Here is a 12,713-nt window from a genome sequence, read left to right on the forward strand (position 1 = left end):
TATCTGAGTCCCTCCTAGGCCAGAAGGAACTATGGTTTCCTCTTTCGTGACCTCACTACCCTTGTGCCATGACCCTGAACATGCCATGCTTTGGGTGTCTACCTCCTTCAACTATACTGGATGTGCTTAGAGAGCAGGATGTTTTGTTAAATCATGAATCAAAGCGCATGCCTATGCAGGGCTTTCTGAATTCCTCAATTTTTCCTGCCACTGCTTTATTTCATGGGTGTTTTGTAAGTTCATCTGCTGGATGAATTGCCCACATGGTGTTCCACCCACAGATGAGGTAAGCACTGCGACCGAATATGCCCCTCTGCAGGACTGTCCTCAAGGTAAAAACTGCTGGCATGGTGTGTGCCACTTCAGGGGTGTGGTAGATATTTGCTAATTGAAACTTCCACTGTCCCAGTCTGTTCTGATATCTCGGACATTTCTTTAAGTCAACTAAGGGGGTACTGCGAGTCCTGAGGGGATTTTCAGTTATCATTTGAAAACATCTAGTTTAAGAACAGAAAACAGGTGATATACTATGTTTTAACGGTACACATTCCTCCTTGCTCTGTGAGTCTTTCCCAAAATTTCACAACATAACACATTTCATACAGATTTCAGAGTAGGAAAGAAAATAAGGTCATACTTTAATATTCACCAACCTTGGAGGAGGGAGGCACTTCTCTTCTTTTTCCAAGTAACGTGCCTGAGTTAAAGCGATGCTTCTGTTCATGCACTGTATGAAGAAAAGGAATACATTTGCATCTAGATGCAGACACTGTTATATAATTAAAACAGGGGGGTATACTGAAATGCTATCTTCAACAGTAATTTTAATTCATTTTTCCAACTATAACTGCTAGAAGATAAAACTAAAATATCACAACATAATCAAGAGCAGCACTGTTCTATAGAATTTTCCACAGTGATGGAGGTGTTTGTTCTGCACTGTCTAGTACAGTAGCCATGAGCCCACGTGGCTATCAAGCACTTTAAAATATGGCTAGTGCCACTGGGAGACTGAGTTTTTAGTTCTACTTAATTTAAGTTTAAACAGTCACAGGTAGCTAGTGGTTACCATTTTAGACAAAACAGAGTTAGGACACAGGGGAACAATGGCAGCAAAGCCCTGTAGGCTAACCAAGAGTTGCACTTAAGAACAACGCCAGCAGAACATTTCGGAGAGAAACTGCTCATACTTCAAATACTAGCAATACCTCTGATTCCTGTGTGCTACATTTTGCCAGGTGCTACCAGGCACAGAAGAGCCTGGTGTCACAAATGTTTTGCACGGCTTTCCCATGCATTAACCACCTGCCAACATTAAAAAACAAAACAAAACAAAAAAACAAAAAAACTAAAACATTCTCTATCAAAATAAAGCGTAAAAATCAGATCAAGGTAGTAGGTTACAGGGGGTTCTTTTATGGTGATGAAAACGCTTTGGAATTAGAATGATGGATGCACAATCTTGTGAGTATATGAAAAACCAATCAACTGTATACTTTATTTATTTATAATTTATTTTTTTTAGGCAAGGCAACCTTTGGTTGACCTCACAGATTGCAAGAAACTTGTCAGCTTACAATCTCTTATTTTTTATGCCTACAGCACCTGGTCTTCCTAGGTGGTCTCTCATCCAAGTACTAACCAGGCCCGACCCTGCTTAGCTTCCAAGATCAGATGGGATCAGGCTTGTTCAGGGTGGCATGGCCATAGACTCAACTGTATATTTTAAAGGTAACTTTTATGGTACGTGAATCATATTTTTAAAAAAGAATCAATCAGAGCAAGTGGTGGTATAAGGAGAGAACTATTATTCCCTGTGTGTGGCAGTAAAGCATTTGCCAGAAACTGGGCTGTTTTGTAAGCTGCAAGGCTGGTTTTTCTCTGCTAGGAAAATATGGAAAACAATACCAGGCAATGATGATAGACTTGTGCTGCTTCTACATTCTGGAAGTGTACCTGGAAAAGTTCACTCCTGAAAACATCTGGACTGGCTGATTTTAGCCCTGGCTAGTTAAGGAACATTATAAACCAACCTTCAGTATGTAAAAACAGTGTTTTGTCAAGCAACTCAACAAAAACTTGACAAGACTTCTACGAAGCTTAAACAAGTTACATTCCATGATTCTTTCCTCTCTCTCAAATACTGAAAAGAAAGAGAGGAGTGGGACAAAGGATTTTTAAGATGGAAGCTGTGATGACGCCAAGAAACGGTAAAAACTTTCTTTTTCCTTCCTACAAATGCAGTTTCCAGCCAGTATTTTGTTCCCTCTCCAAAGACTATGTTCTCTTCTCATTCAGTTCTCAAGATGATTTCTTGAAGACAGCCCATGTCGTGCTGGGGCCCAGACAGTATTTGGTGACCTGTGAGTTGTCCAGTGACTTTCACATTCTCTTTTCCATTATGAGGATAATCTGTGTAAGTGGAATATATTAGTATCCAGTCATTTCATTCACTTGCCCTCTTCTGTGTGTCTCTCTGCATATAGTAGTAAGACCTAACCTGTTGCTGTCTAGTGAGAAAAGAACAGATGTGGATTTAACAAGGACATGACATCCCATATGGCATCTAGAGAAGGCCCATGTCCCGCATACAAAGCGTGTTCAGAGAATTGTCCTGAGGAGGTTTAGGTGTCCCTGTAGACTCCAACATGGGACATGCAGCTTCAAAGGCCTGCTCTGCACCAGTTGCGTCTGTCATACCACCAGGGCAATCCAGTTTAGGAAACAAACTTGCTGTCACATGGAGGCAATGTGATGAATTTGACTTTTAATGCCTCGTCTGTTTAGCTTCTACTTAATTTATAAACTTGTTTTGGTATCACATTTGTATACGAACTGTAATCTCAAGGATGCTGTACTTCTTTTTATGTCTGTAAGCATTTAAGTGACATTACGATAAAAACACCAAGGCAGTAAATGTGGTCTATGGGATGTCTGTCCTTTTAAAGACCTGCCTTTTTTCACTTTTGCAGAGGTGTACCTGAGGAGACATCTATGATATTTCTTTACTCAGCAAGGCATAAGCCCTCACTCCAGCCCAATCCTTTGTAAGCTGACACGTTTTCTTAATTAGGAATCTCACATTATGGGTTTGGTTTTATTTTGGCTTTTTAAGATGACTGACTCCAGAAGGCCACAAAGTGTATGAACCTGTCCAGGAATCTGTTATTCTAGGTGATACGGTTCATACATTGTAGGCACAGGATGCCCAAAGCAAGCTGTGAAGCCAGAGGATGGTTTCACACTGTGGTCTCCATAGCCACGTGACTATAGGCGAGGGTCTGACCTCCATGAGCCACAGCTGGAAGAAGGCATATGACAGACGGCAGCCATCACAATTACCCTGACTCTGGGCAGCAGGGGCTTGGAGAGGAGCCTCCAGAATGTCAACAGGAACAAGTAGGATAAGGGAAAAGAATATAGCCCATTTTTGCTTTCAAATACATAGTAAATGCATTTCAGATTCAAGTAAAAGGCAGTGCCACCCCTGGGCACATGTGCTCACGGAGCTGCAGGGCCACTGGACAGTTTTGAGGGGGAGCGGCAGCATGGAGGATGCCAAGGAACGTAGCTCTGCCGAACAGAGAAGGGCGAGTGGTCTTCCCCAGTGAACATTTTCTGATTAATAAGATTAGTAGTAAATTGACTTTAAGATGATAAAGATATTGAAATCAACTTCCCAAATCAGGCATGGCAACAAAGTGGTCTTCTTCCTTTTTGGTTATAAGAGTATTATGGCCTGTTTCTGAGCTGTGCTGGGGGTTCACTCCTTGACAGTCAGCTGTTCAGTGCTGCATGCAGTCTGTCACTATACACAATGCCATACCCGCACATATACAGAAAGCCTGGCTTGCTTGCTCGAGTGCACGCGCGCGTGCGCGTTCTCTCTCCTTCTATCTAATCTATTTATTTTTAGGCGAGGCAACCCTTGGTTGACCTCACAGATTGCAAGGATCTTGTCAGCTTACAATCCCTTATTATTATTATTATTTTTTATTTTTTACGCCTACAGCATCTGGTCTTCCTGGGTGGTTTCCCATCCAAGTACTAATCAGGCCTGACCCTGCTTAGCTTCCAAGATCAGATGGGATCGGGCTTGTTGAGGGTAGCATGGCCGTAGACAAGCCTGGCTTTCTAAATAGTAAGCGAATGGGTTTTCTGGAAGGCTAGTTATTCAGAGAAGAAGCGAAGTTAATTTTAATACAGTGTGGCACAGAACACAACACCTTCAATAAGAGGTGAAAACCCTTTGATGTGATATAAAAATGGACCCAATGGGATGAACTGTGTCTGTCATAGAGACATACTACAGGCAGAGTCAGACACGGGCAAGGCTGGGCATCAGAACAATTCTCCGAAAGGGGTGGCCAGCCACTTGTTACACCCTATCCCTGGGGGCAAAGAGAGCTGTCTTAAAAATGACATTAAAAAACTGCTTGGGATCAGGGGAGGGGTGGTACAAGGAGATTCACTTGATTAACTAGATACTTACTTGATTTACAATTTCCTGAAGTAGTTTAACATCCTTTTCTCTTGATCCAGTGCTCTCTGCTAGCTGCAGGTGAAATGCTGGAGAAACTGCCTCCCCCACCACTTTTAATCCAGAAATGCTGAAGAAGGGAAACATATACAAACACACACAAATCAAAGCATAAATCCCTCCCAGGCTCAGATATTTCTCATACAAATAATTTTAACAAAGTCTGCATTAATAAATGTAACAGAAACCTGTGACTTTTACGGGAAATATCCTGTGGTGGGGTTCCGATTCTGACAAAGAAAGGTTAAATGCAGTGCTCCTACTCTAGGACCCTGGAATGCTGTTACTGTGTACACTGCAGGGAGGGAGGCACCTACTCTCGTGGTTACCTCTGGTTCACATGTCACAGAAGCACAGGAGTCATCTCTAGTTTCTCACCAGGAGGTGTGCAGGCCCTGCTCCCTCACCCACCTTGGCTCAGGTGGCCACTCCTCATAGGCTGCTCAGCCCTTAGATCTCAGCCCTGTCATTTCCTTTCCTCATCTGTTCTCCCATTCTTCCACTGCTAGAGCCAGACACACCTGGTCCCAGCCCCAGTATCACTTCCCAGGGGCTTCCCTCATCATCCACTTTAGGAAAGGGTCTGCGTCATCATTTTCTATTACCTCCTCTGTTTGTTTCCTTCATGGACTACTTATTACAGTTGATGATGTTTCCTTACGTAGTCCTTAGTTTGTATCTTGTCTTCTCATAAATTATAGGGATGATTTCTGACATTGAAAGTGTTATAATTTGACTACCAGTAACAGCTTTAGATTAAAAAGTTCCCTTATTATTTGCATGCTTAATTTTAAATTTTACTTGAGTTAACAGTTATTTTCTTCTTTCTTACGATTAACAGCATAGAGATCTGCTGCTTCTCAGAGAGAAAGACATTTCTTTAAGTATGAAACCCTGTATTTTCAAATGATTATTATGGATGTCATGAGAACTGTATTTAGTCAGGTTCATTTAGTCAAGTCTATTTTATCCTATAATAAAAATACTGTTTGATTTTTGACCTCCTAGAACACAAATGGTAATACTTATTTATCTCAAATTAGGCTAAACATTTTAGATTGCTTTCATTTAGTTTGTTTTACCTTGAAAGATGTGTTTTTCTCTTAGAATGGAATGAGTACAGAAAGCACTTGGTAGCATATTTGATTTCTCAAATACGTCTAGGACTCAACAGCTTTTACTCAGTGAGCACCACATGTCACGTTATCATGTGAAGTGCTGGAAGCTAAAGTCATCTGGCTTTCAAAGGTAATACACCATGCTATGATTTCTCAATAAACCAGGGTGAGGATTTGAATCATAAAATCGTATTTTGTACCAGCCTAGGAATCAGTATTTTGGTAGCTTCAATAAATGATTGAGCAGTTTTTCTACTTTTCCTGCTTTATGAAGCCACTGTATAAGACCAGGCTTGATATTTGTTTCTTCAAAGTTGGGCAGGACTCCCTCCCAACTTTGGCCGCACCTCTTTAAAGCTCTACCTTCAAAATCCAAACACTTCCCACTACTACTATGAAGGTCAGAGTCACCATCACCTTTTGCACACAGTAATGTGATAATCTCCTGACTGGTTCTCCTTGCCTCCAAACTTGCCACCGCGTAATCTAATCTAATCTGATCTGATCTAATCTAATATTTTTCACAAATCAAGAACGATTTTGCTAAGACAGAAGTTTAGTCACATCACACCACTCTTTTGGTTAGAACAAAGCCATGGCTTCTCATGTGAGCTAGGTTCTGGTTGTGGTCTCCAAGGCCCAGCATGCCCTGGTCTCATCATCTTATCCTTATCTTCTACTATGTTCCCCCAGTTTTTCCCCCTTGCCACGCTGGCCTCCTTGCTGTTTCATCTCTTGTTCCCTCTAAACATCTAGATACCTGTGCGATGTGCTTCCATACCTGCCTTACTGTGTGTTTAGTATGAGATGCCTACAGATTCCTTCAAGTAGAAAAACCGAGTAAACCACTGGATATGAGAACTGGAACCCTAATGAGTGGGACAGACTGGAGATACAAATTTGGGAGTTGCCCACATACATGTATCATGAAACAATCTGAATCTCCAGGGGTGGAAGAACACAGTTCTCCAAGGAGGTGACAGAGAAAAGAATACCACAGACTAAGCCCTGCTGATGAGGATGATGCTAAAAGAAAGGCTTCAAAGGAGACCAAGATGAAGCGATTCAAAGACGCAGAAGAAAACCATAGTGTGGTGTAACAGGATCCAAAGAAATAAAGAGCTGCAAGACGGAAAGAGCAGTCAACAGTGTTGAAGGCTAATGAGGTAAGTAAGGTGAGCTCTGAAGATTGTATGCTGGATTTAGCAACAAGGAGTCATTGGTGACCTCTACAGGAACAATCTGGGTAAAGTATAAGAACAGAGGCAGATTCAGTAGTTTCAAGTGTAAATGAGAAGGATGTGTACAAAACACAAACAACTCTGGAGACAACTAGCTACAAGGAGAAGCAGAGCGACAGGCTAGCTGCTAGAGGAAAAGGGGGGTCATGGAAAGAGGAATTTGAGAGGGCAGAGTGTACCTGAATGCTAATCGCATGACTCAGGAAAGAGGAGAGACTCATTACAAATGAGAGGGACAACCAAGGGTACTCGATCTTTAGAAAGAAAAGCGTTATGGTTAGAGTAATATCTTTGTAACACAGGGTAAGACTAGTTCAGACACCTGTAGGTGTGTAGATTTGTTAAGGAAAATGAGGGAGTTTCCAAGTGACAGTGAGAGACAAGACTGTCAGCTAAAAGTTGGTGGAGTGAGAGGGTTAGGGACATTGCAGAGATGAAAAGCTATAAAAGATGAAAATAAGCAAAGGACTGGATTTATAAAATAAACACATTAACACTTCCAGACAGAATAAAGGGCACGTTCCTGAATTTATAGTGACTCCAATGTGCTGGCCTATGTCGGTATATTAATATTTTATAAACCAATGTAACTGGAACCAATATAAGTAATATCTCTCTACCATAAATCATGCAAGAACTTGTATTACTATTATGTAGACACACCCAGAACTTTCATTATTTCTGTCCTTACTTTATCTGGAACAGCTGTGATCTGCTCATTTTTCAACTGTCCTTTTCTTTTAGAAAAGTTTTTAGTTTCCATTTCTGGCAATGGAGAGAGGACTTTCACGACCAAAACGGCATGTTTCTCCTCAGGAAAAGGCAAAAACAAACACCCTGGGCAATGTGAGATCATTTTCTCTAACACCAAGAATCTGCCTGAAGATGTTACCAACCTGAAGTTTTTTCTCAACTCCAGAGCAATCTTAAAGAAAATGTAGTTAAAACAAATAAAAACAAACCACTCATATGGTTCATTTGTTTCTTTATCTTGTATTAACTGAAAACTTAATAATTTTCTAAAAGTAACACGGACAGTATGAACACACTGTCATTTAATTACATAGCATATAAGCATATCCTTTCATTTGTACAGATGTGGAGAGATTCTTCAGTGTTTAGGAATCTGTAGGCATCTGTAGGTTATTTCTGGTGGTAGAATGTCAGATTATTTGTTCTTTTCATCTTTGTATCTTCTATATTGCTATAATATTTTATCAATCTATCATTTTTAGAAAAACAAAATCATGATTTTTTAAAACAATACAACAGATGTTCTGGTTTCATATACACACATTTGAGTGAACTGAGTTTTTGGTTTTTTAGTTGCAATTCAGTCAAACTGACCCAAGTCTATCAAATGTATTCAAAACCAAAGAGATGATATACAAATTTTTCATTAGTTGTTTAACTGTGGTATGGATTAACTTTAAGTTTGTTGAAAACATATAAAACTTACCCTTGTAAAGCTTTATGAATTTGTTTGCACTTTTGCTTCAACACTGCAAAAATACCTGAATGAAAAAAATACATTTGATAGTACAGCTGCTCTTTGAACAGTATGAGGGAGTGGGATGATTAGGGACACTGAACCCACTGCACAGTTGAAAATTCGAGTATGACATTTGATTCCCCCAAAACTTAAGTTGTCCCTTGGTATTTGCAAGGACACCAAAATCCACGAATGCTTGTCTCCTATATAAAATGACATAAATCAATGCATATAGTCAGCTTTCTGCATCCTTGGACTTCCAACCACGGATCGAAAACAATATAGGTATTTATTAAAAAAAACTGTGCATCAGTGGACCCGTGCAGTTCAAACCTGTGCTGTTCAAGGGTCAATTGTAAATTCGGAAAATCTGATATTACTAATCTAAAAATATTTTTTAAAGTTCAGTTCAAGTTCATCAAATTAAAATGCTGCAAATCCTTCTATATATTAATAATACACAAATAGACAGCCAGTAACTCCTCTGAAGACACAAGCTTTTGTTCTTGGTACATACTGACACCTCCTCACTCTGCTTTCAGCAAAATTGGGGATGAGGTTTTCTACAACAAAACAATGCCTCTCGTTTTTATCAACACTACAAACAAACTGGCTAAGAATAAAAGTACAAATATATTTCTTATTTCTGGGCCCTAAACAATTTGGTAAAAGATAGAGACTGTAGTAATCTTTTCCTTGATATTTTCCCTTTACTCAAGAAAAATTTGGAAACTAAAATAACTGAGTGGAAGACTGAAGGGGCCAGTCTATTTGACAAGCAAGCATATGAACATGCACACAGAAACACATTTCTTGATCCTCTGAATTAAAACTAAAGTTGAAAATTTAGAAATTTAGAAAATTTAAAATTCAGAAATACCAGGTAGTGCTTTTACTGTTTTAGGCTTTGGTGAAGAGGCACGATCATAGCCATAAGCCACACTTTAAATTTAATCAACTTTGTCTGTTAAGTAAGCTTCAGTGGTTGGTAAACTAGGTGCCAACTGATGACTCAAAGGCTGAAGGGGAAACTAGACAACAGTTATAAAATTATATATTACAAAAATTAGTAGCATACTTCAGCAAATTTCTCAAAAAAATGATAAACCTAAAGATAAGTGGCCCAGAGCTGAACCCCTCCTTTGGGAATCTTCACCCACCAAGAGAGCCAGTTGCGTTGGCTCCAGCCCTGGGACCAGGGGAGAAACTCTAAAGCTAATCTCTGAGGTAGGAACAACTGCTTCTCTGTTGTTCTTTCTATAAATGCCTGATAATGAAATTCCGAGCCAGACTTTTGTTTGATAAATCATTTCTTCTAGGTAATTCCTCCAAAAAGCACACCAGGAGCATGGCTAACATAATCTACAATGTCTTTGACCTCCTGGGTTTGTAGGTTATACCTGGATTCTCTTCCATGATGTTGAGGGCCTCAATTGCAGCAGCAGCTAACAGGGGAGGTAATGAAGCTGAAAAGCAGTATCCCTGACCGGAAAGTCGCTGAGAAGAAACAAGTTAAAAACATAAATATATTTCTCTTTATTTTTTGGCTAAAACATCTAAAGGCACCAAATCTCTGCATCACCTACTGAACAGTAAGTGCAAGTGGTGGGATAGTAAGATCCAGGCATGTATAAAAGTCACACATGTAACAAAAACAAGACATTTTCTTAAAAAGGAGATATTTTCTAAATATAAATATTTTAACAAATTGACTCAAATAAAAATTGTGGTAAACTCTGAATGAAATATTGTAATTACGAGTTACATTCTGAGGTGACAGGGCAATGAGTTTCAGTTGCTTTTGTTTTTAAAAAGAACCTACCTGATGGTCAATTACGAAAGACCTGCCACAGCAAAAACCCCCAATAGAAGCAAGTGAATTCTCCATGTTGGCACTGATAAGATCAATATCATCGATCTGCCAGAAAAGAGGGACAGTGCCAATTATTCCTCAATTAAAAAACAACAACAAGAACAACAAAAAGACCAATGTCAAGCCTAGAGACAGTTTCATCACTAATCATGTCAAATCTGGATTCTACAAACTACTTATATGAGAACAGAAGATAAACCACACAAAATCTATCATTAAAAGGATTGACTGATGTCTCAAAGGCTGCCTGAAAGTGTCTTGCTTTAAACTTTTTGCCATTTCATCATGCATTCAAAATTTATACACAATGGAAGAGAGAGATAAATTAAAAGATGAAATCCAAAGCTATATGATACTAAAAATATTCAGAAGCACAAAAGTAAGATCACTTCCTAACCTTTTCCACAGAAGGTACTTGAGGTAAATAAAAATCTATCAGTTTTGAGCACTTTATCCCTCCTTGCATTCCATTTACCCTTCATCTTTCAAAAATAAAATCAATTTATCCAAATACACATTGCAATAAATTCTTTGACCAAACTAGACAAACTGGGCAATTGGATAAACCTAATGTGCCCCGTGGGCTTCTGAGTTCCCACTATCATCTCAGCTCCACAGTATTCCTTTGATCCTCACTTTCTGTGCCAGCCCCCAGAACCAAGTTCCATTATGGCTATGGAGCAGCCATTCAATAATTACTCACTGATGGCCATGATAATGACTAGTCAAATCACATCTGGTGTTTTTCTAAGTGTTCCAGAGATCCAACAAAGAAACCTGTGCACTCTTATCCATTTTTTTTAAAAAAACCTATTATTATGAAAAATTTCAAAATACACAAAAGTAGAGAGAGAACAGAAGAAAGAATCCCATAATTATCAAATCAGGGACAGTCTTGTTCCATGTCTAGCCCCTGATTATTCTTGTTTCTTTGGAGCAAATCACAGACTTCATATGGTTTCATCTATAATATTTCAGTGTGTATTTCTAAAAGGCATGTAAAAAATTTCTTAAAATCATCAAATATTTGGTGGTTAAACATGTCTCACAAAGCTTGTTTTTGTTTTACAGTATTTGTCTGAATCGGGATCCAAATAAGGACTATACACTCTGTACTTACTAAAGCCCTCATACATATTATCTCTGTGACAACTGCTGAAAGCAGTTAGAAAACTAAAATAGTGATATTAGTGACTTTTGCTTCTTTAAAATTTTCATGTCTTTAAAATTTTCTATTGTAAATTTTGAATTATGTTTCTTTCCATTTATCTTTGATTTCTCAGTGCACGTAACTGCCAAATGTCAGTTTGTCTCTGAAGAGCATGTGTCAATCTAACTTTTCTAGGTCTGTTATGGGTAGTGAGATGCAGTTAATCTAAGGTGATTTTATGTTTTATAGTTGAACTTCTTAACACAGGTTGCAAAACTTTTATGCACAAGATCTGGAGAAAAGCTTCCTTGAACTTGACTACACAGTAGAGAGTAAAGATGGTTCTCCAGATGGCCAACTTGCTCCTCCCTGAGGCATTAGGAGCACAAACCACTAAGATTGGGAACAGCTGGGGCTCACTTTTCTTCAGCAAAAGAAAACATGACAAACTCACTCCAGTTGTCTGGGACTTTAAAGGGGCTTTGTGAATTCGTGCCAGTGGTGTTTCTGATACTACATATCTATAAAGGCATGACTCTATCACCCCCATACACACAAATTACAGAAAATATAGAACTTTGAATATTAAAAAGAACATCCTTTCACTGCCATCATATATACTTTCTAAGGACTACTTAGGCAATTCTTACTGACTTTAAGAAAAAAACAGAAGGCATATTTAACTGTTTCTAAAGGAGAAACACTGAAAGCCAGGATCAAAAGCTACCATGTAAACAGAAGACAAATTCTATATGATTAGCCACTCTGAGTTTACAGGTTCTGAGGGAAGACAGGCCCCCTGATCTGACTGACCTGATTCTCTCTATGAGCGCAGTGAAGTGACAGACGTTAGAGCTGCACAGCCCTGTACATCCATGAGGAGCACTGTCTGTTGCCTATAAACCTACCCAGCAGAATAGAACCACATATTTTCAATATGAGGGAATGTTCTAAAAAGGAGAACTTACATTGATTCCAAAATGTTCGGTGACTCCTCGGCCATGCTCCCCCAGGACTCCAAATGAAAGACTTTCCTCCAGGAAGATCCTAGCTTTGTATTTGTATTTTAACCTCACCTAAATGTTAATAAAACATAACTTTAAGATACTAACAATTAGCAACAAATAAAACATACAGGGAAGAACAAAATTGAACCTAAAATGAAAAGGAGAAAAAACCATGTTCCGTTGATCCTCAACATAGGAGGATTCTTATTTGTGAATCTGCCTACTTGCTAAAATTTATTTGCAACCCCAAAATTAATACTCAGAGCATAGGAGCAGAGTGGTGAAAACTCTT

The 12,713-nt window shown here is 39.1% G+C and overlaps 1 protein-coding gene and 2 pseudogenes across 3 annotated transcripts in view; all 3 read right to left on the reverse strand.

The window, feature by feature from the left end:
* Window positions 1-12,713, reverse strand: part of SPTLC1 (serine palmitoyltransferase long chain base subunit 1) — a 55,910-nt gene that overhangs the window by 2,327 nt on the left and 40,870 nt on the right. For 2 of the 3 annotated variants that reach the window (XM_039852181.1, XM_039852179.1), the window contains 6 exons: window positions 12,383-12,490; window positions 10,214-10,309; window positions 9,792-9,888; window positions 8,359-8,413; window positions 4,493-4,610; window positions 654-727 (listed from right to left, as the gene is read on the reverse strand). In XM_039852181.1, the coding sequence (XP_039708115.1) occupies window positions 654-727; window positions 4,493-4,610; window positions 8,359-8,413; window positions 9,792-9,888; window positions 10,214-10,309; window positions 12,383-12,490 (548 nt within the window). Of the gene's footprint in view, window positions 1-637; window positions 728-4,492; window positions 4,611-8,358; window positions 8,414-9,791; window positions 9,889-10,213; window positions 10,310-12,382; window positions 12,491-12,713 lie in introns of all 3 variants that reach the window. The other variant, XM_039852180.1, reaches the window with a different exon arrangement.
* On the reverse strand, window positions 1,594-1,712 carry LOC120594164 (uncharacterized; annotated as a pseudogene).
* On the reverse strand, window positions 4,004-4,122 carry LOC120594171 (uncharacterized; annotated as a pseudogene).

The sequence above is a fragment of the Pteropus medius genome, unplaced genomic scaffold, assembly GCF_902729225.1.
Source record: "Pteropus medius unplaced genomic scaffold, Ma_sr-lr_union100, whole genome shotgun sequence".
Taxonomy (NCBI): Eukaryota; Metazoa; Chordata; class Mammalia; order Chiroptera; family Pteropodidae; genus Pteropus; species Pteropus medius.